The sequence below is a fragment of the Oncorhynchus mykiss genome, chromosome 2 (assembly GCF_013265735.2).
Source record: "Oncorhynchus mykiss isolate Arlee chromosome 2, USDA_OmykA_1.1, whole genome shotgun sequence".
Classification (NCBI taxonomy): domain Eukaryota; kingdom Metazoa; phylum Chordata; class Actinopteri; order Salmoniformes; family Salmonidae; genus Oncorhynchus; species Oncorhynchus mykiss.
The window spans coordinates 16,912,550-16,938,240 of record NC_048566.1 but is presented as its reverse complement, the minus strand read 5'-3'; the positions used below and the strand labels follow the sequence as shown (position 1 = coordinate 16,938,240).

The 25,691-nt window shown below is 44.2% G+C and overlaps 2 protein-coding genes across 2 annotated transcripts; both read right to left on the bottom strand.

Annotated features, from left to right (window-relative positions):
* Positions 1 to 3,369: 3,369 nt before the first annotated feature.
* LOC110536252 (protein S100-A1) lies at positions 3,370 to 5,536 on the bottom strand. Its single transcript, XM_021621938.2, has 3 exons — positions 5,386 to 5,536; positions 4,080 to 4,239; positions 3,370 to 3,641 (listed from the first exon to the last, which is right to left on the bottom strand). The coding sequence occupies exons 2-3, from the start codon at positions 4,218 to 4,220 to the stop codon at positions 3,477 to 3,479; spliced, it is 306 nt and encodes a 101-aa protein (XP_021477613.1). The 5' UTR covers positions 4,221 to 4,239; positions 5,386 to 5,536; the 3' UTR covers positions 3,370 to 3,476.
* A 15,198-nt stretch (positions 5,537 to 20,734) lies between these two features.
* LOC118936967 (protein S100-A1-like) lies at positions 20,735 to 25,391 on the bottom strand. Its single transcript, XM_036934598.1, has 3 exons — positions 25,236 to 25,391; positions 21,369 to 21,530; positions 20,735 to 21,028 (listed from the first exon to the last, which is right to left on the bottom strand). Exons 2-3 carry the CDS (start codon positions 21,507 to 21,509, stop codon positions 20,864 to 20,866), a joined length of 306 nt encoding a protein of 101 aa, XP_036790493.1. The 5' UTR covers positions 21,510 to 21,530; positions 25,236 to 25,391; the 3' UTR covers positions 20,735 to 20,863.
* Between the last annotated feature and the right edge of the window lie 300 nt (positions 25,392 to 25,691).

Below are 25,691 nucleotides of genomic sequence, written 5' to 3'. Positions count from 1 at the left end.
AGGTGGAAAACACAGTTCGACGGGCAAGAACAGCATCAGCCCCGGGGCCAAATGGAGTCCCGTACAAAGTGTATAAGAACGCACCAGACATCCTGAGGTTCCTCTGGAGGCTTATGAGAACAGCTTGGAAAAATAAGATAATACCCAAAGTGTGGCGTAGGGCAGGCGGGGTCCTGATCCCTAAGGAGAAGGATGCAGTGAACATCAGCCAATTCCGCCCAATCTCCTTACTGAATGTCGAGGGTAAAATCTTCTTTAGGGTCATTGCCCAGAGGATGGCCGAGTACCTGCAAAGGAATGCGTACGTCGATACATCTGTACAGAAGGCAGGAATATCAGGGTTCTCTGGCTGCTTGGAACATTCCAGCATGATCTGGCACCAGATCCAAATGGCCAAGGTGGAAAAAAGGGACCTCCATGTAGTCTTTCTTGACCTCACCAATGCATTTGGCTCTGTGCCCCATGAACTCCTGTGGTCTGCCTTCAGATTTTTCCACATACCGGACACCATCACAACCCTGGTGAAGTCGTACTTCCAGGATCTGCAGTTCTGCTTTACCACCTCAGAGTTCACCACCTCATGGCAGTGCCTGAATGTAGGTATAATGGCGGGATGTACCATTTCTCCGTTGGCATTCATAATGGCAATGGAGGTTATCATCAGATCCTCAAAATGGGTTGCTGGTGGACAGCGGGTCGACTCTGGTTTCCGCCTCCCTCCACTCAGAGCCTACATGGACGACATTACAACATTGACCACCACTGTCCCATGCACCAGGAGACTGCTCAGAAAACTCGAGGAGAACATCAGCTGGGCCCGTATGAAGATTAAACCATCCAAGTCACGCAGCCTCTCGATTGTGAAGGGAGTACTCTCTGACCTGAAATTCTTCATCGGAGATGACCAAATCCCAACAGTGTCTGAGCAGCCGGTAAAAAGCCTTGGAAGGTGGTATGATGCAAGCCTGAAGGACAAAGACCAGGTGCAACAGCTGCGCAAAGACATCAGTAGTAGCCTACAGTCCATCGACAACACCCAGCTACCTGGAAAGTTAAAGGCCTGGTGTCTGCAGTTTGGTCTCCTACCCCGGGTGTTGTGGCCCTTAGCAGTGTATGAGGTTCCAATCTCAACAGTGGAGAAGATGGAAAGAGGAGTCACAGGCTACTTAAAGAAGTGGCTCGGAGTTCCACGATGCCTTACCACCATAGGCCTCTATGGAGATGGTGTCCTCAAGCTGCCCCTCACCAGTCTAACAGAGGAATTCAAGTGTTCAAAAACCAGGCTCCAGATGACACTGAATGAATCTCGAGACCCAGTGGTGAGCAACAACGCGCCGACCTTGGCAACTGGGCGCAAATGGAGGCCAGGAAAAGCAGTCCAGGAGGCAACAGCAGCCCTCAGACATGCTGACATTGTGGGTCATGTTCAGCAAGGGAGAGGAGGCCTTGGGCTAACTAGCCGTGCTGCTTGGAGTGAGGCCACTGCACCAGAGCGGCGGAAGATGGTAGTGCAGGAAGTACGCCATCAGGAGGAGGCTGCAAGGTGGGCCAAGGCAGTCTCTCTTTCCAAACAGGGACAGTGGACTCGATGGGACAGTGTGGAGAAGAGGAAGATAAGCTGGAAGGATCTGTGGGCCATGGAAGCGAGGCGGTTGAGCTTCTCCATCAGAGCAACATATGACGTCCTTCCAACACCAGTTAATCTTAACCAATGGTATGGTGAAGATCCGGACTGTGCCCTCTGTTCCATGCCAGCCAACCTCAGGCACATTCTCACAGGGTGTAAAACAAGCCTCACTCAAGGACGCTACACTTGGCGTCACAACCAAGTCCTTAAAAACCTTGCGTCCGCCCTGGAGGACAAGCGAGCTGCCACCAACTCCCTACCACCCCCAGCAGCATCACACCCCTTACGGACAAACTTTGTCCGCGAAGGGGCTAAACCACCGAAGCGCGGCTCGACACCATTAGAGCGAGACCAGCTGCGCTTGGCCCGCGACTGGAAAATGCTAGCTGACATTGGCCGGCAACTTGTGTTTCCTCCGGAGATCGCGACCACCACCCTAAGACCTGACATGGTGCTCTGGTCCCGTTCACTCAAGAAGGTCTTCATCATTGAGCTCACAGTACCCTGGGAGGACTCAGTAGATGAGGCTTATGAGCGAAAGCATCTGCGCTATGCCGATCTAGCTGCCGAAGCACGGCATCATGGCTGGAACACAGAAGTCCGACCAGTGGAGGTGGGCTGCAGAGGTTTTGTGGCAACATCTACAACCAGACTGCTTAGAGACCTTGGAATTAAGGGCCAGAGCCAGCGTTCGGCAATCAAAGCTGTATCGGAGGCGGCAGAAGGCAGCAGTCAGTGGCTCTGGGCCCCGAAGTGAGAGGGCCAGGAGGTATGCGGTCAACAATGCTTGACTCAGGGAGGAGGATGCCCCTGCCATGCATAGTCCCATGGGATGTTGGCTATCATCAACAAGGCAACTCCTATGACTAATTGGGAATGGGACGCAAGCGTAGGATTGATCACCCTGTCGCTGGCCGCCTTTGGGGAGGGTGTATAGTGTGAAAGGCCGAAACACCCTAGGAACCAAAGGTACACTACTGATGATGCGCTCCCCAAATTTCACCAGGCTCACTGTTCATTAACTCTTGGAAGTGCTTGCACAAAGGATAGTAACATCTCATCCTGTGTTCTTGGAATCAGGAGTAAAAATGTGCTTAACAAATCATAATAAGTTGCATGGAATCTGTGTGCAATAGTGTTTAACATGATTTTTGAATGACTTTCTCATCTCTGTACCCAACACATACAATGACCTATAAGGATGGGGGAATAATGGCACATTGTCTGATTGTCATATTTTGCTGATGATTGTTAAATTGTAAAAAAAAAATGCTAACAATTGCATTTAAAAAAAAATATATACAATTATCTATAAGGTCCCTCAGTCGAGCAATGAATTTCAAACACACATTCAACTACAAAGAGGTTTTCTAATGCCTTGCAAAGAATGTCACCGAGTGGTAGATGGGTAGAAATAAAAAAGCAGACATTGAATAGCCCTGTGAGCATGGTGAAGTTATTAATTACACTTTGAATGGTGTATTAATCCACCCAGTCACTACAAAGATACAGGTGTCCTTCCTAACTCAGTTGCCGGAGAGGAAGGAAACTGCTCAGGGATTTCACCATGAGGCCAATGGTGACTTTAAAACAGTTACAGAGTTTTATGTCTGTGATAGGAGAAAACTGAGGATAGATGGATCGTGACTGACACTGTCTATTCTGTCTTACACTTACGGGACAAATTACAGGCCAAATACAACAGACAGACACACGTCAGACAAATGTGACAAACAGAGATACAGAGTGGGAAAGCCAGTGTTTATTCACAACAGTAAGACTTATTTATAAAAATGACACATATAAAAACAGCCATCTCTGCTTCTCTTTCTTTCTGTCCTGTCCTCCTTCACTTCTTGGCAGAAGCCTTCTGGGTGTGGAGCTGGTAGATCTGTTCACAGGCGATGGAGAGGCCCACCACCAGGGAGACAAACTCCTCAAAGTTCACCTTCCCATCACCATTCTGGTCCAGATCCTTCATGATCTTGTCTATGGCGGCTGGGTCCTTCTGGGACTGAGAGGGAAGGAGAGATGGAGGAGATGAAGTGAGTGAGTGAGTGAGTGAGTGAGTGAGTGAGTGAGTGAGTGAGTGAGTGAGTGAGTGAGAGTGCTAGAGGCGTCACTACAGACACCCTGGTTTTATTCCAGTCTGTAGGGCGGCGCACACTTGGCCCAGCGTCGTTCAGGTTTGGCCTGTGTAGGCTATCATTGCAAATAAGAATTTGTTCTTACTAACTTGCCTAGTTAAATAAAGGTTAAATGTAAAAAAATAAAAAATAAAATAAAAAGAGAGATGGAAGGAGGGAAGAGGAGGTTAGATTAACTTTGGGTGCTTTTTATTCTAATATAGTGACAGAGAAAAATCTGAAAGAAAGTGAAAAGAAATACAGGGAAAGTATAGAGGGACAGTGAGATAAAAACAGAGAGAGAGAGAGAGGGATGTCAGGGTTACCTTCAGGAAGCTGGCCAGTTCTGTCTGCATCAGTTCTTTCAGCTCCTTCTTGCTCAGTGTGTTGCAGTCACCGTCCTTGTCGGCATAGCGATGGAACACTGTGATCAGGGACTCCATGGAACTCTCCAACTGAGACGGCATGGCTGCAGAGAAGGATACACTGCGGAGGGGAGAGAGGGAGCGGGGAGATGGGAGGGGAGAGAGGGAGGTGGAGATGGGAGGGGAGAGAGGGAGCGGGGAGATGGGAGGGGAGAGAGGGAGGGGGAGATGGGAGGGGAGATAGAGGGAGGAGGGAGGTGGGAGGGGAGGGGAGAGAGGGAGGAGGGAGATGGAAGCGGAGATAGAGGGAAGGGGAGATGAGAGGGGAGAGAGGGAGCGGGGAGATGGGAGGGGAGAGAGGGAGCGGGGAGATGGGAGGGGAGAGAGGGAGGGGGAGATGGGAGGGGAGAGAGGGAGCGGGGAGATGGGAAGGGAGAGAGGGAGGGGGAGATGAGAGGGGAGATAGAGGGAGGTGGGAGGGGAGGGGAGAGGGGGAGGAGGGAGATGGGAGGGGAGATAGAGGGAGGGGGCGATGAGAGGGGAGGGGAGATAGAGGGAGGGGGAGATGGGAGGGGAGGGGAGAGAGGGAGGGAGGGGAGATGGGAAGGGAGGGGAGATGGAGGGAGGGGGAGATGGGAGGGGAGATAGAGGGAGGTGTAAATTGAAGTAGCAGATACATACTCAGTACAGTGAGTGTCTTGATATCACTAATATGTTGACTAATGGTGAACTATCCCTTTGCAGAAAACAAATGAACAATGCACATTTAGGGAGGATGGGAGTTGGCTTTCTTTGTCTCTGTATACAGTCTTTGGCTGGTGTTACTTCCTGGCATTTAAACTGTGATCTTCCACTCCTTTACACATTCCTTCTACCTCAGACCCCTCCTCTTTCTTTTGGTGCCTCCCACATTCTTTGGTAACATTCAACATCCAGCTAGGTCTAATAGAGTTCTAAAACAAAAACATTGCTTCAATGTTCAAAGGTTTTCCTATAAATAAACTATGACATAATGTAATCAGTAAATAGTATGGCCCGTCATCCTGCATAACAAACCATAGAAGAACATATTTTGGAATCAAATCAAGCGAAGACTAATGAACATTATAGCCTACAAGTTTGCCGGACAAGACAGATCAGTAGCTAGTCACACTTGGAAACAGTTGTTACAGTTGTGTGAGACCTGTTTATTACACTAGATAACCTCCTCTGTTGAACCAAAAGACACCAATAGTAATAGTAGAATAGGTGAAGAATGGTTACTTACCAAACAGAAGAGAGACGCTATCAGAACAGGGTGGGGAAGTAGGGTACTGCTGAATATATACCAATGATGCTGAATCTACTGCGCAAGAGCCGTGGGAAAGATTGTTCAGGAATGTATAAAGAACAGGCAACGCCCTTCTGATTATGAGTGTGTGTAGCCTATAGTGAGGGAGGGAGGGGGTTCGAGTTTAGACTTGATGTCTTTCAGTCCTCATCCTTGAATTCAACATGATAAAATAGACATGGGATCACCTAGAATGTTTTCATATCGCATTAACACACGGATCTCATTCACACAAATCTATACCAATGATGCTGAACACAGACCGATAGAGGGGTGACAAGAGTATATTGGTCATGTTTGCCATCTTCAGTTTAATACAGCATACAGTAGTCCTCCTGACCAGAATAAAAAGTCATTGGCAAAGCATGTGTTCTTCTGACACCATTGTGATGGATATTCCAAGCTGATGTTCTGTTGCTCCCCGTCATTTAGTAGGCCGTCATGGTAAATAAGAATTTGTTCTTAACTGACTTCCCTAGTTAAATAAAGGTTCAATAAAAAAAGTATATATAACATAACAGCCAGTCACTGATAGTCATGAGACTCTCCTTCTTCTGGGTCTTGTGTAACATACAGTAGTATAAGTAGCCTTTCCTGCAGTCAAATGAACAAAAGCGCCCTCTAGTGGTCTCATGGGTGGAATGTTATTAATCATTTTCATAATTTCATAATTGATCAGAAATAAATACAAATTAAAACACAGAAAGTCTGGTGTTTCAATGTCAAACGGTGTTGTTATATTTCAGTCTTCTATGATGTATAAAAGTGTAATATAGGGATGCAAACTCAAAATTGAATACATTTTAACTCTATTTCTGACACAAGCCTATAACCATGTGTGTTAGGTGTATACTTTTGTTTCAAAGTAGACTTGTTTAAGACTACCAAGAAACAGTCTTGACCCTGATGTATCCCAGTGCAGTAATGGGCTGCCCCTTACCTCTTTCTATATCCAGATATTATTGACCTCTTCTTCTATCTTTCATTCTGCAAAATACACATTAACTAGCCGACTGTATGTGACTGTATTACAACCCTCAAGTGTTAAAGAACAAGAAACATATGTATTAAAATTCTTACTACATTATCAGGAAACTCATTAGTAAAGGTATCAAGCATGACAAATTGCATATCAACTTGAAAGTCATTTCAGTGCCTGGGGACATCCTGTGGATTGTGTAAGAGCGTTCATCCCTGCTCCTCTTGGAGTATGTGGAGGTCTGAGGTTCCTCCCCACCCTCCCTGCTTCTCTTACTGGACTGGGAGAGCTGGGAGGGGAGGTCCTGACAGATCTCTCTGGATCTCTCCATGTGTCTGTGGTAGGAGGGTGGGTCTGCTGGTTCTCTCTGGATCTCTCCATGTGTCTGTGGTAGCAGGGTGGGTCTGCTGGTTCTCTCTGGATCTCTCCATGTGTCTGTGGTAGGAGGGTGGGACTGCTGGTTCTCTCCATGTGTCTGTGGTAGGAGGGTAGGTCTGCTGGTTCTCTCTGGATCTCTCCATGTGCCTGTGGCAGGAGCGGGGTCGTTCCCAAGTTAATTTACTGCATTTCTATACAGTTAGAAAACTTTCAAATGCTGTTTGGAGAACAGCAAAAACAAGCAACTGACCCCAGCCATTATCACCTTGGCTGCTGTAGGTTCATTCAGCTCAGTCGATCTACAAACACATAGTCTATTAGCTATACAATTGATTTAGTCAGAGTCAGCAGTAGCTTATAGGTCTATACTACCCTGTCATTTTTGTCATAAAAAAAAAACTTTTTGCTAATGTCTCCAGTCATATAAAGTGTAGTAGAATTGCATGAAAAAGAAAGGAGAAGAAACGTACCTGACATAGCTTATAGCTTAGGCCTCCTCTACGCCAATACAGGGGCAGCCATGCATTGTACACTGCAGTCTTTTAACACAAACAGTGATTGAGTTATATTATTAGCCTAAATGATCTAATCTACTCATCACATTATGAATAGTTGGCTTACTAGGATATTTTACATAAGTCTGCAAAAGCGATGACAGACAGATGCATGGAATGCTTTACTATAAAGGTGTATTTTTATGGTGAACATTAGCTTCCCAAAACTTGAAACTCAGGCGCTTCCTATGAGAGAGGGGAGAAGGACAGAGAGAGAGAGACCTGATTTAACTCAAACTAAACTGTCCATTGTACAGCAGAGTGGGTGTCCAACTCCAAACCCCAAAAACTGAATAGATAGGAGCATGTCATGAGTGCACCGCTTACATACCAGCGCTGAGAGCTCTCCATACAGAATGGGGAACATATACACTGCTCAAAAAAATAAAGGGAACACTTAAACAACACAATGTAACTCCAAGTCAATCACACTTCTGTGAAATCAAACTGTCCACTTAGGAAGCAACACTGATTGACAATACATTTCACATGCTGTTGTGCAAATGGAATAGACAACAGCTGGAAATTATAGGCAATTAGCAAGACACCCCCAATAAAGGAGTGGTTCTGCAGGTGGTGACCACAGACCACTTCTCAGTACCTATGCTTCCTGGCTGATGTTTTGGTCACTTTTGAATGCTGGCGGTGCTTTCACTCTAGTGGTAGCATTAAACGGAGTCTACAACCCACACAAGTGGCTCAGGTAGTGCAGCTCATCTAGGATGGCACATCAATGCGAGCTGTGGCATGAAGGTTTGCTGTGTCTGTCAGCGTAGTATCCAGAGCATGGAGGCGCTACCAGGAGACAGGCCAGTACATCAGGAGACGTGGAGGAGGTCGTAGGAGGGCAACAACCCAGCAGCAGGACCGCTACCTCTGCCTTTGTGCAAGGAGGAGCAGGAGGAGCACTGCCAGAGCCCTGCAAAATGACCTCCAGCAGGCCACAAATGTGCATGTGTCTGCTCAAACGGTCAGAAACAGACTCCATGAGGGTGGTATGAGGGCCCGACGTCCACAGGCGGGGGTTGTGCTTACAGCCCAACACCGTGCAGGACGTTTGGCATTTGCCAGAGAACACCAAGATTGGCAAATTCGCCACTGGCGCCCTGTGCTCTTCACAGATGAAAGCAGGTTCACACTGAGCACATGTGACACAGTCTGGAGACGCCGTGGAGAATGTTCTGCTGCCTGCAACATCCTCCAGCATGACCGGTTTGGCGGTGGGTCAGTCATGGTGTGGGGTGGCATTTCTTTGGGGGGCCTCCATGTGCTCGCCAGAGGTAGCCTGACTGCCATTAGGTACCGAGATGAGATCCTCAGACCCCTTGTGAGACCATATGCTGGTGCGGTTTGCCCTGGATTCCTCCTAATGCAAGACAATGCTAGACCTCATGTGGCTGGAGTGTGTCAGCAGTTCCTGCAAGAGGAAGGCATTGATGCTATGGACTGGCCAGCCCGTTCCCCAGACCTGAATCTAATTGAGCACATCTGAGACATCATGTCTCGCTCCATCCACCAACAGACTGCACCACAGACTGTCTAGGAGTTGGCGGATGCTTTAGTCCAGGTCTGGGAGGAGATCCCTCAGGAGACCATCCGCCACCTCATCAGGAGCATACCCAGGCGTTGTAGGGAGGCCACACACACTACTGAGCCTCATTTTGACTTGTTTTAAGGACATTACATCAAAGTTGGATCAGCCTGTAGTGTGGTTTTCCACTTTAATTTTGAGTGTGACTCCAAATCCAGACCTCCATGGGTTGATAAATTTGATTTCCATTGATAATTTTTGTGTGATTTTGTTGTCAGCACATTCAACTATGAAAAGAAAAAAGTATTTAATAAGAATATTTAATTCATTCAGATCTAGGATGTGTTATTTTAGTGTTATTTTTTTGAGCAGTGTATAAACATCCCATGTTTTTTCTCTCTCCTACCCCAATCCCATGGTCATTTATATCAATAATGCAATGGCAAAACATTTAAGAATTTTTTTACAACCCAAATTCTTCCTCTTTTTCTATTTCACTACCAGGAGTTTTATGCACATCCAAAATGACAACAGATGCTGCCTAAAATATTGTACAATACATATATAAAATAATGTACAATACACATATAAATAATGTACAATACATAAAATAATGTACAATAAATAGATAAAATAATGTACAATACATATAATAATGTACAATACACATATAAATAATGTACAATACATATAATAACGTACAATACACATATAAAATAATGTACAATACACATATAAATAATGTACAATACATAAAATAATGTACAATAAATAGATAAAATAATGTACAATACATATAATAATGTACAATACATATATAAAATAATGTACAATTCATAGATAAAATAATGTACAATTCATATATAAAATAATGTACAATACATAGATAAAATAATGTACAATACATAGATAAAATAATGTACAATACATAAAATAATGTACAATACATAAAATAATGTACAATACATAAAATAATGTACAATACATAAAATAATGTACAATACATATATAAAATAATGTACAATACATAGATAAAATAATGTACAATACATAGATAAAATAATGTACAATACATAAAATAATGTACAATACATAAAATAATGTACAATACATAAAATAATGTACAATACATAAAATAATGTACAATACATAAAATAATGTACAATACATAGATAAAATAATGTACAATACATAAAATAATGTACAATACATAGATAAAATAATGTACAATACATAGATAAAATAATGTACAATACATAGATAAAATAATGTACAATACATAAAATAATGTACAATACATAGATAAAATAATGTACAATACATAAAATAATGTACAATAAATAGATAAAATAATGTACAATACATATAATAATGTACAATACATATATAAAATAATGTACAATTCATAGATAAAATAATGTACAATTCATATATAAAATAATGTACAATACATAGATAAAATAATGTACAATACATAGATAAAATAATGTACAATACATAAAATAATGTACAATACATAAAATAATGTACAATACATAAAATAATGTACAATACATAAAATAATGTACAATACATATATAAAATAATGTACAATACATAGATAAAATAATGTACAATACATAGATAAAATAATGTACAATACATAAAATAATGTACAATACATAAAATAATGTACAATACATAAAATAATGTACAATACATAAAATAATGTACAATACATATATAAAATAATGTACAATTCATAGATAAAATAATGTACAATTCATATATAAAATAATGTACAATACATAGATAAAATAATGTACAATACATAGATAAAATAATGTACAATACATAAAATAATGTACAATACATAAAATAATGTACAATACATAAAATAATGTACAATACATAGATAAAATAATGTACAATACATAGAATAACGTACAATACATATATAAAATAATGTACAATACATCGATAAAATAATGTACAATACATATATAAAATAATGTACAATACATAGATAAAATAATGAACAATACACAGATAAATAGGGATGTCCACTCATTGTTTTTTTGCTCCCAAACTTGATATTTTAATAAAGCTTTGGTGATTAAGATTTATTTCAAGGAGGTCTCTATCCAAGCCCTTTATTGATAGTCTTGAATACTTTGGGAATGCATTGGGCATGACAAAAAAGGGCTTCATTGAGACTAATCTTGTTTTTTTAACCAAATGAAACTTAATGGCAAAAAAACAATTGTTATTTTTTTTCTAAATACGAGGTTTACAGGCACGAAAAACACATCTCTCTTGTTTGAATGCGCTTATTGGCACTGCGCGTCACAGCTGGATAGGCTGCGCTTCCGCTGTCAAAATCCATACCATAACCAACCATGTTAGTACCGCAAAGTGTTTAAGGAAACACATCAGATATTGCCAGCCCTCCCACCTCAGCGCAAGCGAGATCATATGAGACAGGTCAATTACCAATCCAAGCGTTAGAAAATAGAAGAGCGCTTGCTTTAACAAGTCGAAATGGCCAAGCATGTGTTTGACAATTGCACTGGCTCAAAGTCAGCCCAAAATAGAGCCCATAGTGCAGTGCTTCCCAAACTAGGGGTCACCACCCCATGTGGGGTCACCTGATTTGAAAATGGGGAGAAAATGTGCGTTTGGTTCATAGAACCGAGGTTACATCTTCCTTCAAGTGTGGCTCAGGAACACGTTGGCAGGGTTGGGGAATAACAGATGACATGCAATCTGTTGCAGACGGTGCTTCTACACCTGCATTGCTTGCTGTTTGGGGTTTTAGGCTGGGTTTCTGTACAGCACTTTGAGATATCAGCTGACGTAAGAAGGGCTATATAAATACATTTGATTTGATTTGATTTGATTTGATGATTACAAGAAAAGTTTACTGTAATCTGTTACGTTACCAGCTAAAATATTGTAATCAGATTAGACACTTTTGAAAAACTAGATGATTACTTCGAGGATTACTTTTAAATTCAGAAAGGATGTTCGCTATTCAAATCAGCATTGACAAAAGACGCAAGTTTAAGTTTGTTCCACCTGAGCGAGTCTGACCACAAGTCAGAGATCACCATGATGACACACCAAATGTGTTTGATGTATTGCGGGAAAAGAGCAGGAATAGGCTTTTGTAGGGTCCAGTCCAAGCTGCTATCGGCATCGAAAGATTATCCAACTTGAATAACCGCTTGGAGGTAAGGACGACTGCCGCAATGTAGTTTACGGTGATACGGATATAACTTATTATTGATATCTACATAGCGCATTGATGTGAATCACACTGCTGCTCTCTCATTTAGCTATTTGTGCCTTATGGATTGTGGTTGTTGTGGATGGCTGTTCACAAATCTACAGTGCCTTGCGAAAGTATTCGGCCCCCTTGAACTTTGCGACCTTTTGCCACATTTCAGGCTTCAAACATAAAGATATAAAACTGTATTTTTTTGTGAAGAATCATCAACAAGTGGGACACAATCATGAAGTGGAACGACATTTATTGGATATTTCAAACTTTTTTAACAAATCAAAATCTCAAAAATTGGGCGTGCAAAATTATTCAGCCCCTTTACTTCCAGTGCAGCAAACTCTCTCCAGGAGTTCAGTGAGGATCTCTGAATGATCCAATGTTGACCTAAATGACTAATGATGATAAATACAATCCACCTGTGTGTAATCAAGTCTCCGTATAAATGCACCTGCACTGTGATAGTCTCAGGAGGTCCGTTAAAAGCGCAGAGAGCATCATGAAGAACAAGGAACACACCAGGCAGGTCCGAGATACTGTTGTGAAGAAGTTTAAAGCCGGATTTGGATACAAAAAGATTTCCCAAGCTTTAAACATCCCAAGGAGCACTGTGCAAGCGATAATATTGAAATGGAAGGAGTATCAGACCACTGCAAATCTACCAAGACCTGGCCGTCCCTCTAAACTTTCAGCTCATACAAGGAGAAGACTGATCAGAGATGCAGCCAAAAGGCCCATGATCACTCTGGTTGAACTGCAGATATCTACAGCTGAGGTGGGAGACTCTGTCCATAGGACAACAATCAGTCGTATATTGCACAAATCTGGCCTTTATGGAAGAGTGGCAAGAAGAAAGCCATTTCTTAAAGATATCCATAAAAAGTGTCGTTTAAAGTTTGCCACAAGCCACCTGGGAGACACACCAAACATGTGGAAGAAGGTGCTCTGGTCAGATGAAACCAAAATTGAACTTTTTGGCAACAATGAAAGACGTTATGTTTGGCGTAAAAGCAACACAGCTCATCACCCTGAACACACCATCCCCACTGTCAAACATGGTGGTGGCAGCATCATGGTTTGGGCCTGCTTTTCTTCAGCAGGGACAGGGAAGATGGTTAAAATTGATGGGAAGATGGATGGAGCCAAATACAGGACCATTCTGGAAGAAAACCTGATGGAGTCTGCAAAAGACCTGAGACTGGGATGGAGATTTGTCTTCCAACAAGACAATGATCCAAAACATAAAGCAAAATCTACAATGGAATGGTTCAAAAAGAAACATATCCAGGTGTTAGAATGGCCAAGTCAAAGTCCAGACCTGAATCCAATCGAGAATCTGTGGAAAGAACTGAAAACTGCTGTTCACAAATGCTCTCCATCCAACCTCACTGAGCTCGAGCTGTTTTGCAAGGAGGAATGGGGAAAAAATGTCAGTCTCTCAATGTGCAAAACTGATAGAGACATACCCCAAGCGACTTACAGCTGTAATCGCAGCAAAAGGTGGCGCTACAAAGTATTAACTTAAGGGGGCTGAATAATTTTGCACACCCAATTTTTCAGTTTTTGATTTGTTAAAAAAGTTTGAAATATCCAATAAATGTCGTTCCACTTCATGATTGTGTCCCACTTGTTGTTGATTCTTCACAAAAAAATACAGTTTTATATCTTTATGTTTTAAGCCTGAAATGTGGCAAAAGGTCGCAAAGTTCAAGGGGGCCGAATACTTTCGCAAGGCACTGTATATGTGTATTGGAACCCAATAATGGTTGAATTCAAGAAGTTTAAACTGCCTATGAATCATTGATTTTGATACCAGTGGCAGACCCAAAAGCAGAACTACTGCTGCTCGTTAACCTACACTTCCTGTTCAGCCTCATACAGATTCTATGGTACCAGTTGTGTTTACGTAGATCTGTCCATGAGAGATTAGACCATTCAATATGTCATGTTAAGTATTCCCTGATGAGTTTGTTTAAGTTTGTGTTTACCACCATATCATTTCAACGTGGAGAATTGGGTAATATTTGGTGTATATGTTGATCAATAAGATTACAACCTTATTTCACCCACTAAAAATTATAGCCAAAATCAAATGTTATTGGTCTCATACTCATATTTAGCAGATGTTGTTTTGGGTGTAGAGAAATGATTGTGTTCCTACCTACCTCCAACAGTGCAGTAGTATCTATAATTCACAACAGTACACACAAATCTCAAAGTAAAAGACTGGAATTATAAATATTACGTTGAGCAATGTTGGAGTGGAATTGACTAGAATACAGTATATACATATGAAATGAGTAAAACAGTATGTAAACATTATTAAAGTGAACAGTGTTCCATTATTAACGTGACCAGTGATTCCATGACTGTGTACATAGGGCAGCAGCCTCTGAGATGCAGGTGTGAGTAACCGGGTGGTAGCTAGCTAGTGACAGTGACTAAGTTCAGGGCAGGGTACTGGGTGGAGGCCGGCTAGTGATGGCTATTTAACAGTCTGATTGCCTTGAGATAGAAGCTGTCTTTCAGTTTCTCTGTTCCAGCTTTGATGCACCTGTACTAACCTCGCCTTCTGGATGATAGTGGGGTGAACAGGGCATGGCTCGGGTGGTTTATGTCCTTGATGATCTTTTTGGCCTTCTTGTGACATCGGGTGCTGTAGGTGTACTGGAGGGCAGGTAGTTTGCAACCTCTGGAGAGCCATGCGGTTGCCGGCGGTGCCGTTGCCGTACCAGGCTGTGATACAGCCCGACAGGATGCTCTCAATGGTGCATCTGTAAAACTTGTGAGGGTCTTAGGGACCAAGCCATATTTCTTCAGCCTCCTGAGGTTGAAGAGACACTGTTGCGCCTTCTTCACCACACTGTCTGTGTGGGTGGACCATTTCAGATTGTCAGGGATGTGTATGCCAAGATACTTGAAGCTTTTCACCTTCTCTACTGCGGTCCCGTCGATGTGGGCGTGCTCCTTCTGCTGTCTCCTGAAGTCCACGATCAGCTCCTTAGTTTTGTTGACATTGAGGGAGAGGTTATTTTCCTGGCACCACTCCACCAGGGCCCTCACCTCCCTGTAGACTCTCGTCATTGTTGGTAATCAGACCTACAACGGTAGTGTTGTCTGAAAACATAATGATTGAGTTGAAAACGTGCGTGGCCACAAAGTCATGGGTGATCCATGAGTGGGCTGAGCACACACCCTTGTGGGGCCCCTGTGTTGAGGATCAGCATAGTGAGGGTGTTGTTTCCTACCTTCACCACCTGGATGCGGCCCGTCAGGAAGTCAAGGACCCAGTTGCACAGGGTGGGGTTCAGACCCAGGGCCCAGCTTAGTGATGAGCTTGGAAGGAACTATGGTGTTGAAGGCTGAGCTGTAGTCAATGAACAGCATTCTTACGTAGGTATTCCTCTTGTACAGATGGGATAGGGCAGTGTGCAGTGCAATGGCAATTGCATCGATTGTGGATCTATTGGGGCAGTGTGGAAATTGAAGTTGGTCTAGGGTGTCAGGTAAGGTAGAGGAATTTGGTATTTGGTATTTGGTATTTTATTAGTATTCCCATTATCTGTTGCAAAAGCAGCAGATACTCTTCCTGGGGTCCACACAAAACATGAAACATAATACAGAATGACATAATACAGAACATCAATAGACAAGAAGAGCTCAAGGACAGAACTACATACATTAAAAAAAGGCACACATAGCCTTCATATCAATGCATACACACAAACTATCTAAGTCAAATAGGGGAGAGGTGTTGCTTTATCTGTTTTTTGAAAACAGGTTTGCTGTTTATTTGAGCAATATGAGAAGGGCTCTATATAATACTGTACGTTTTCTTGAATTTGTTCTGGATTCAGGAACTGTGAAAAGACCCCTGGTGGCATGTCTGGTGGGATAAGTGTGTGTGTCAGAGCTGTGTGTAAGTTGACTATGCAAACAATTTGTGATTTTCAACACATTAATGTTTCTTATAAAAAGGTGAAGTGATGCAGTCAGTCTCTCCTCGACTCTCAGCCAAGAGAGACTGGCATGCATAGTATTTATATCAGCCCTCTGATTACAATGCAGAACAAGACGTGCTGCTCTGTTCTGGGCCAGATGCAGCTTAACTAGGTCTTTCCTTGCCGTACTGGACCACACGACTGGACAATAATCAAGGTTAGACAAAACTAGAGCCTGCAGAACTGGCTTTCTAGAGTGTGGTATCAATAAAGCAGAGCATCTCTTTATTACGGACAGACCTCTCCCCAACTTTACAACCATTGAATCTATATGTTTTGACTATGACAGTTTACAATCTAAGGTAACACCAAGTAATTTAGTCTCCTCAACTTGTTCAACAGTCACACCATTCATTACCAGATTCAGCTGAGGTCTAGCACTTAAGGAATGATTTGTACCAAATACTACGCTCTTAGTTTTAGAAATATTCAGGACCAGTTTATTACTGGCCACCCATTCCTAAACAGACTGCAACTCTTTGTTAAGCGTTTCAGTGACTTCATTAGCTGCGGTTGCTGATGCGTATATGGTTGAATCAGCATACAAGGACACACACGCTGTGTTTCATGCCAGTGGCAGGTCATTTGTAAAAATAGAAAAGAGTAGAGGGCCTAGAGAGCTGCCCTGCGGTACACCACACTTTATATGTTTGACATTAGAAACGCTTCCATTAAAGAAAACCCTTTGAGTTATATTAGATAGCTCTGAATCCACAATATGGCAGAGGTTGAAAAGCCATAGCACTTCAGTTTTCTCAACAGGTTACGGTCAATAATATCAAATGCTGCACTGAAATCTAACAATGCAGCTCCCACAATCTTCTTATTATCAATTTCTTTCAACCATCACTCATTTGTGTCATTGCAGTATGTTGAGTGCCCTTCTCTATAAGCATGCTGAACGTCTGTTGTTAATTTGTTTACAGATAAATAGCATTGTATTTGGTCAAACAACATTTTTTCCAACAGTTTGCTAAGAGCTGGCAGCAAGCTTATAGGTCTGCTGTTAGAACCAGTGAAGGCAGCTTTACCACTCTTGGGTAGTGTAATTACTTTGGCTTCCCTCCAGGCCTGAGGACAAAGACTTTCCTTTAGGCTCAGATTAAAAATATGACAGATAGGAGTGGCTATAGAGTCAGCCACCATCCTCAGTAGCTTTCCATCTAAGTTGTCAATGTTTGTCATTATTGATCTTTAACAATAATTGTTCCACTTCTCCCACACTAACTTTATGTCATGAACCGGCTCAAAGCCCGTAACAAAAGGGAGACAACGTGGAGATAAGGAGTAACAAAACATATATTTATTAAATACAGTAACTAAGTACAATATACAATGGTGTGTGTAATCAGTAATCAGTAGTGTAAGTGAGTGTTTTGCTTGCATGAATGTGATAATGCAGGGTGTTGAAAGATGCCAAAGCAACCAATCAAAAACCACCAAGAAACACAACTAAATCTTTAAAGGTGTCTGCATGGAGAGAGTCTCTTCCATGAATGTGGAAGAGGTCTATTTATCCTGGGACACACCTGGCCCAGGTGTTTCCCATGTAGCTGACGACCCTCCCAACTCCGCCCACCGGCATCCTAATAAGGAAACAACAAAGAGAGAATACAGCAGACAGAGTGGGAGGGTCGTCACACTTTAAAAAATTCAAACTTGCACTGCTTTTCTTTCATTATTAGTTTATTTTTATTTTTATGCATGAATATTTTGTTTTGTTGAATAATCTTTAAAATAATTAGCAACGTCAAATGGTCTTGTGATGAATAAGCCATCTGATTCGATGAAAGATGGAGATGAATTTGTCTTTCTGCCCATAATATAATTTAAAGTACTCCAAAGTTTTTTTCCATCATTCTTTATATCATTGATCTTGGCTTCATAATACAGTTTCTTCTTCTTTGTGTTGAGTTTAGTTACATCATTTCTACATTTGCAGTAAGTCAGCCAGTCAGATGTGCAACCAGACTTATTAGCCACTCCTTTTGCCCCATCTCTTTCAACCATACAGTTTTTCAATTCCTCATCAATCCATGGAGCCTTAGCAGTTCTAACAGTCAGTTTCTTAACAGGTGCATGTTTATCAATAATTGGAAGAAGCAATTTCATAAATTCATCAAGTGCAGCGTCTGGATGCTCCTCATTAATCACATCAGACCAACAAATATTTTTAACATCATCCACATAAGAGTCACAGCAAAATCTTTTGTATGATCTCTTATACACTATTTTAGACCCAGCTGATGGAACTTTGGCTTTCCTGGATATAGCCACTATATTGTGATCATTGCATCCAATGGGTATGGAAACAGCTTCAGAACAAAGTTCTACAGTATTAGTAAAAATGTGATTGATGCATGTGGATGATCTTGTTCCTGTAGTGTTTGTAAACACCCTGGTAGGTTGATTAATAACCTGAACCAGATTACAGGCACTGGTTACAGTAAGAAGCTTCCGCCAGACGGAACTCACTCCTCAGTAAAAGGCACATGACAGCCCGTTTGGAGTTTGCCAAAAGGCAACTAAAGGACTCTGACCATGAGAAACAAGATTCTCTGGTCTGATGAAACCAAGATAGAACTATTTGGCCTGAATGCCAAGCGTCACTTCAGGAGGAAACTTGGCACCATCCCTACGGTGAAGCATGGTGGTGGCAGCATCATGCTGTGGGGATGTCTTTCAGTGCCAGGGACAGGGAGACTAGTCAGGATTGAGGGAAAGATGAACGGAGCAAAGTACAGAGCGATCATTGATGAAAACCTGCTCCAGAGAGCTCAGGAGAGCTTTTCCCAGGCTCTCTTTTCTCTTCCTCCTGGTTTTGACCCTTGCCTGTCCTGACTCAGAGCCCACCTGCCTGACCTCTCTGCCTGTCCCTGAGCCAGCCTGCCGATCTGTACCTCTACCCCCCTCTGGATTACCGACCCCTGTCTGTCCCTGAGCCTGCCTGCCGACCTTTACCTCTGTCCCTCTCTGGATTACCGACCCCTGCCTGTCCCTGAGCCTGCCTGCCGACCTTTACCTCTGTCCCTCTCTGGATTACCGACCCCTGCCTGTCCCTGAGCCTGCCTGCCGACCTTTACCTCTGTCCCTCTCTGGATTACCGACCCCTGCCTGTCCCTGAGCCTGCCTGCCGACCTTTACCTCTGTCCCTCTCTGGATTACCGACCCCTGCCTGTCCCTGAGCCTGCCTGCCGACCTTTACCTCTGTCCCTCTCTGGATTACCGACCCCTGCCTGTCCCTGAACCTGTCTGCCGACCTTTACCTCTGTCCCTCTCTGGATTACCGACCCCTGCCTGTCCCTGAGCCTGCCTGCCGACCTTTACCTCTGTCCCTCTCTGGATTACCGACCCCTGCCTGTCCCTGAGCCTGCCTGCCGACCTTTACCTCTACCCCTCTCTGGATTACCAACCCCTGCCTGTCCCTGAGCCTGTCTGCCGACCTTTACCTCTGTCCCTCTCTGGATTACCGACCCCTGCCTGTCCCTGAGCCTGCCTGCCGACCTTTACCTCTGTCCCTCTCTGGATTACCGACCCCTGCCTGTCCCTGAGCCTGTCTGCCGACCTTTACCTCTGTCCCTCTCTGGATTACCGACCCCTGCCTGTCCCTGAGCCTGCCTGCCGACCTTTACCTCTGTCCCTCTCTGGATTACCGACCCCTGCCTGTCCCTGAGCCTGCCTGCCGACCTTTACCTCTGTCCCTCTCTGGATTACCGACCCCTGCCTGTCCCTGAGCCTGCCTGCCGACATTTACCCCTGTCCCTCTCTGGATTACCGACCCCTGCCTGTCCCTGAGCCTGCCTGCCGATCTGTACCTCTACCCCCCTCTGGATTACCGACCCCTGCCTGTCCCTGAGCCTGTCTGCCGACCTTTACCTCTGTCCCTCTCTGGATTACCGACCCCTGCCTGTCCCTGAGCCTGCCTGCCGACCTTTACCTCTGTCCCTCTCTGGATTACCGACCCCTGCCTGTCCCTGAGCCTGCCTGCCGACCTTTACTTCTGTCCCTCTCTGGATTACCGACCCCTGCCTGTCCCTGAGCCTGTCTGCCGACCTTTACCTCTGTCCCTCTCTGGATTACCGACCCCTGCCTGTCCCTGAGCCTGCCTGCCGACCTTTACCTCTGTCCCTCTCTGGATTACCGACCCCTGCCTGTCCCTGAGCCTGCCTGCCGACCTTTACCTCTGTCCCTGTCTGGATTACCGACCCCTGCCTGTCTCTGAGCCTGCCTGCCGACCTTTACCTCTGTCCCTCTCTGGATTACCGACCCCTGCCTGCCTTGACCTGTTTTTGCCTGTTACTTTGACAGTCTGCATCTGGGAATAGTGGATATTACATTGAAGATCTGATGTTGTTTCAAAGTAATGCATTCAACATATTTATATAAGATTTGTCTGTTGAAATTTGGTTAACCAGTTTGTGCCCAGTGGGTAGTTAAAGTAGTTTTAGCATAGGAACTAGAAAGGCTTTGCGCCAGTTGTGTCAATACTGAACTAGGAAGTGACTGGTACTGTCTATTCTGTCTTACACTTACAGGCCAAATACAAGACACACATCAGACAAATGTGACAAACAGAGACAGTGGGAAAGCCACTGTTTATTCACAACAGTAAGACTTCTTATAAAATGACTTATTTGACATATAGAAAAGCAAAATGACATATAGAAAAGCATCCATCTCTGCTTCTCTTTCTCCTTGTCCTGTCCTCCTTCACTTCTTAGCGGCAGCCTTCATGATGTGGAGCTGGTAGATCTGTTCACAGGCAATGGAGAGGTCCACCACCAGAGAGACAAACTCCTTGAAGTTTACCATCCCATCATCATTCTGGTCCAGATTCTTCATGATCTTGTCTATGGCGGCTGGGTCCTTCTGGGACTGAGAGGGAAGGAGAGATGGAGGAGATGAAGAGAATGAGTAAGAGAGAGAGCGAGAGTGAAAGAGAGATAAATGGGAGGAGGGGAGAGAGGGGGATAGATTGACTTTGGATACTCTTTAATAAAGTGAAAGAGAAATCAGAACGAAAGGGAAAGAGCGTGAGATGAGAAAGACGGAGAAAGTGTTGAGGGACAGTGAGATAACAACAGAGAGAGAGAGAGAGAGCGCGCGAGAGAGAGAGCGAGAGAGAGAGAGCGAGAGAGAGAGAGAGCGAGAGAGAGAGAGAGAGAGAGCGAGAGCGAGAGAGAGAGAGAGAGAGAGAGAGAGAGATCTATGGTACCTTCAGGAAGCTGCCCAGTTCTGTCTGCATGAGTTCTTTCAGCTCCTTCTTGCTCAGTGTGTTACAGTCACCGTCCTTGTCGGCATAGCGATGGAACACCGTGATCAGGGACTGCAAGGATCTCTCCAATTGAGACGGCATGGCTGCAGAGAGAAGGATACACTGAGGAGGGGAGAGAGGGAGCGGGGAGATGGTAGGGGAGAGAAGGAGGAGGGAGATGGGAGGGGAGACAAGGCGGAAGGGGGTGTAAATTAGTGTGACAGATTAAGGTCAAGACTAAGATTGATTCGTAAAACACTGGCTCTGACACTCGCCGGATGTGGCAGGGTTTGCAAACCATTACAGACTACAAAGGGAAGCACAGTGACATGAGCCTACCTGGTGAGCTAAACTGCTTCTATGCTCGCTTTGAGGCAAATAACACTGAAACATGCATGAAAGCACCAGCTGTTCTGGAAGACCGTGTGATCACGCTCTCCGCAGCCGATGTGAGTAAGACCTTTAAAAAGGTCAACCTTCACAAGGCCGCACGGCCAGACGGATTACCAGGACATGTACCCCGAGCATGCGCTGACCAACTGGCAAGTGTCTTCACTGATATTTTCAACCTCTCCCTGTCTGAGTCTATAATACCAACATGTTTTAAGCAGACCACCATAGTCCCTGTACCCAAGAACACTAAGGTAACCTGCCTAAATGACTACCGATCCATAGCACTCACGTCTGTAGCCATGAAGTGCTTTGAAAGGCTGGTCATGGCTCACATCAACAACATTATCCCAGAAACCCCAGACCCACTCCAATTTGCATACCGCCCAAACAGATCCACAGATGATGCAATCTCTATTGCACTCCACACTGCCCTTTCCCACCTGGACAAAAGGAACACCTATGTGTGAATGCTATTCATTGACTACAGCTCAGTGTTCAACACCATAGCGAGCTCATAGCTCATCAGTAAGCTAAGGACCCTGGGACTAAACACCTCCCTCTGCAACTGGATCCTGGACTTCCTGACGGGCCGCCCCCAGGTAACAACACATTCGCCACGCTGATCCTCAACACAGGGGCCCCTCAGGGGTGCATGCTCAGTCCCCTCCTGTACTCCCTGTTCACTCATGACTGTACGGCTAGGCACGACTCCAACACTACCATTAAGTTGGCGATGACACAACAGTGGTAGTCCTGATCCCCGACAACGACGAGACAGCCTATAGGGAGGAGGTCAGAGACCTGGCCGTGTGGTGCCAGGACAACAACCTCTCCCTCAATGTGATCAAGACAAAGGAGATGATTGTGGACTACGGGAAAAAGAGGACCGAGAGCTTCATGAGAGCTTCATGTTCCTTGGTGTCCACATCACCAACAAACTAACATGGTCCAAGTACTCCAAGACAGTCGTGAAGAGGGCACGACAAAACCTATTCCCCTTCAGGAGACTGAAAAGATTTGGCATGGGTCATCAGATCCTCAAAAGGTTCTACAGTTGCACCATCGAGAGCTGGTTGCATCAATGCCTGGTATGGCAACTGCTCGGCCTCCGACCGCAAGGCACTACAGAGGGTAGTGCATACAGCCCAATACATCACTGGGGCTAAGCTTCCTGCCATCCAGGACCTCTATACCAAGCGGTGTCAGTGTAAGGGCCTAAAAATTGTCAAAGACTCCAGCCGCCCTAGTCATAGACTGTTCTCTCTGCCACTGCACAGCAAGCGGTACCGGAGCTCCAAGTCTAGGTCCAACAGCTTCTACCCCCAAGCCATAAGACTCCTAAACATCTAATCAAATGGCTACCCAGACTATTTGCATTGGCCCCCCCTTTACACGTCTGCTACTCTCTGTTGTTAAAATCTATGCAAAGTCACTTTAATAAGTCTTCCTACGTGTACATATTATCTCAACTAACCGGTGCCTCAGCACATTGACTCTGTACCGGCACCCCTCTGTATATAGTCTCACTATTGTTATTTTACTTGTTACTTTTATTACTTATTCTACTTATTCTTATTCTTATTTTATTTTATTTTTTAGCTGCATTGTTGGTTAGGGGCTTGTAAGTAAGCATTTCACTGTAAGGTCTTCCTACACCTGTTGTATTCGGCACATGTCACTAATAAAATTTGATTTGATTTGATATCAGCTGATGTAAGAAGGGTTTTATAAATACATATAAATACAATTTTGATTTCATTATGATAGATACTCAGTACAGTTGTTGGTGTCAAACCCTGATCTGTTTCACCTGTCTTTGTGATAGTCTCCACCCCCCTCTAGGTGTTGCCGATCTTCCCTGTTTATCCCCTGTGTACTTATACCTGTGTTTTCTGTTTGTCTGTGCCAGTTCATCTTGTTTGTTCAAGTCAATCAGCGTTTTGTGTCTCAGCTCCTGGTTTTTCCACTCTCTCTTGTCTCGCCCTCCCGATTTTGACCCTTGCCTGTCCTGACTCCGAGCCACCCTGCCTGACCTCTCTGCCTGTCCCTGAGCCAGCCCGCCGATCCGTACCTCTGCCCCCCTCTGGTTTACTGACCCCTGCCTACCCTGACCCTGAGCCTACCTGGCATCCGGTACCGTTGCCCCAGCTCTGGTTTACTGACCCCTGCCTGCCCTGACCCTGAGCCTGCCTGCCGTCCGGTACCGTAGCCCCAGCCCTGGTTTACTGACCCCTGCCTGCCCTGACCCTGAGCCTACCTGCCGTCCGGTACCGTTGCCCCAGCTCTGGTTTACTGACCCCTGCCTGCCCTGACCCTGAGCCTACCTGCCGCCCGGTACCGTTGCCCCAGCCCTGGTTTATTGACCCCTGCCTGCCCTGACCCTGAGCCTGCCTGCCGTCCGGTACCGTTGCCCCAGCCCTGGTTTACTGACCCCTCCCTGCCCTGACCCTGAGCCTGCCTGCCGTCCGGTACCGTTGCCCCAGCTCTGGTTTACTGACCCCTGCCTGCCTTGCCCTGTTTATTGCCTGCCCCTGTTTGCAACATCAAACTATTGTTTATTCGACATGATCTGCATCTGGGTCTTCCCTTCATACCTGATAGATGGTACTAATATGCTGACTAATAGCAAACTATCCCTTTGAAGCAAACAAATTAACAATGCACATTCAGGGAGGATGGGAGTTGGCTTTCTTTGTCTCTGTAAGCACAGTCTGTTACTTAGTGGCATTTAAGCTGTCATCTTCCACTCCTTTACACATTCCTTCTACCTCTGACTCCTCCTCTTTCTTTTGGTGCCTCCCACTTTCTTTGGGAACATCCAACATCTCTAGCTGTGTAGACTGTCCTTTAACCAAGTTTTGCCCAGGGAAGGCCGTCATTGTAAATAAGAATTTGTTCTTCACTGACTTGCCCAGTTAAATAAAGGTGAAATAGCTTGACCATGTTGCACATGTGACGTATCATTATAACTGTCAAAGGGTGGGTATTTGGGGATGGAGAGGGGTGTGACAGGAGAGGAAAGGATTTTGCAACAGTTCAGTGTAAAGAGATGATAATTGGTGAGTAATGCCTATAAAATGACTTGAACCTGCCGAGAAAAACATTGTAGGCCTAATAGAGTTCTAAAACAAAAACATTGCTTCAATGTTCAAAGGTTTTCCTATAAATAAACTATGACATAATGTAATCAGTAAATAGTATGGCCCGTCATCCTGCATAACAAACCATAGAAGAACATATTTTGGAATCAAATCAAGCGAAGACTAATGAACATTATAGCCTACAAGTTTGCCGGACGAGACAGATCAGTAGCTAGTCACACTTGGAAACAGTTGTTACAGTTGTGTGAGACCTGTTTATTACACTAGATAACCTCCTCTGTTAAACCAAAGACACCAATAGTAATAGTAGAATAGGTGAAGAATGGTTACTTACCAAACAGAAGAGAGACGCTATCAGAACAGGGTGGGGAAGTAGGGTACTGCTGAATATATACCAATGATGCTGAATCTACTGCGCAAGAACTGTGTGAAAGATTTTATAAAGACAAAGAATTTATAGAGAACAGAACGCCTGCCTAATAGTGAGTGTTTGTAGCCTATAGTGGAGGTGTGTGTGTGTGAGAGGGAGGGAAGGAGGGAGGGGGTTAGAGTTTAGGCTTGATGTCTTTGAGTCCTCATCTTTGAATTCAACATGATAAAATAGACATGGATCACCTAGAATGTTTTCATATCGCATTAACACACGGATCTCATTCACACAAATCTATACCAATGATGCTGAATCTATACCAATGATGCTGAATCTATACCAATGATGCTGAATCTATCCCAATGATGCTGAATATTTACCAATGATGCTGAATCTATCCCAATGATGTTGAATCTATAC

Coding starts and splice junctions, on each gene's coding strand:
- LOC110536252 (XM_021621938.2), bottom strand. CDS start 4,220: ATGCCGTCTCAGTTGGAGAGTTCCATGGAGTCCCTGATCACAGTGTTC. Junction 3,642..4,079: donor AACTGGCCAGCTTCCTGAAG/GTAACCCTGACA, acceptor CTTCCCTCTCAG/TCCCAGAAGGACCCAGCCGC.
- LOC118936967 (XM_036934598.1), bottom strand. CDS start 21,509: ATGCCGTCTCAATTGGAGAGATCCTTGCAGTCCCTGATCACGGTGTTC. Junction 21,029..21,368: donor AACTGGGCAGCTTCCTGAAG/GTACCATAGATC, acceptor CTTCCCTCTCAG/TCCCAGAAGGACCCAGCCGC.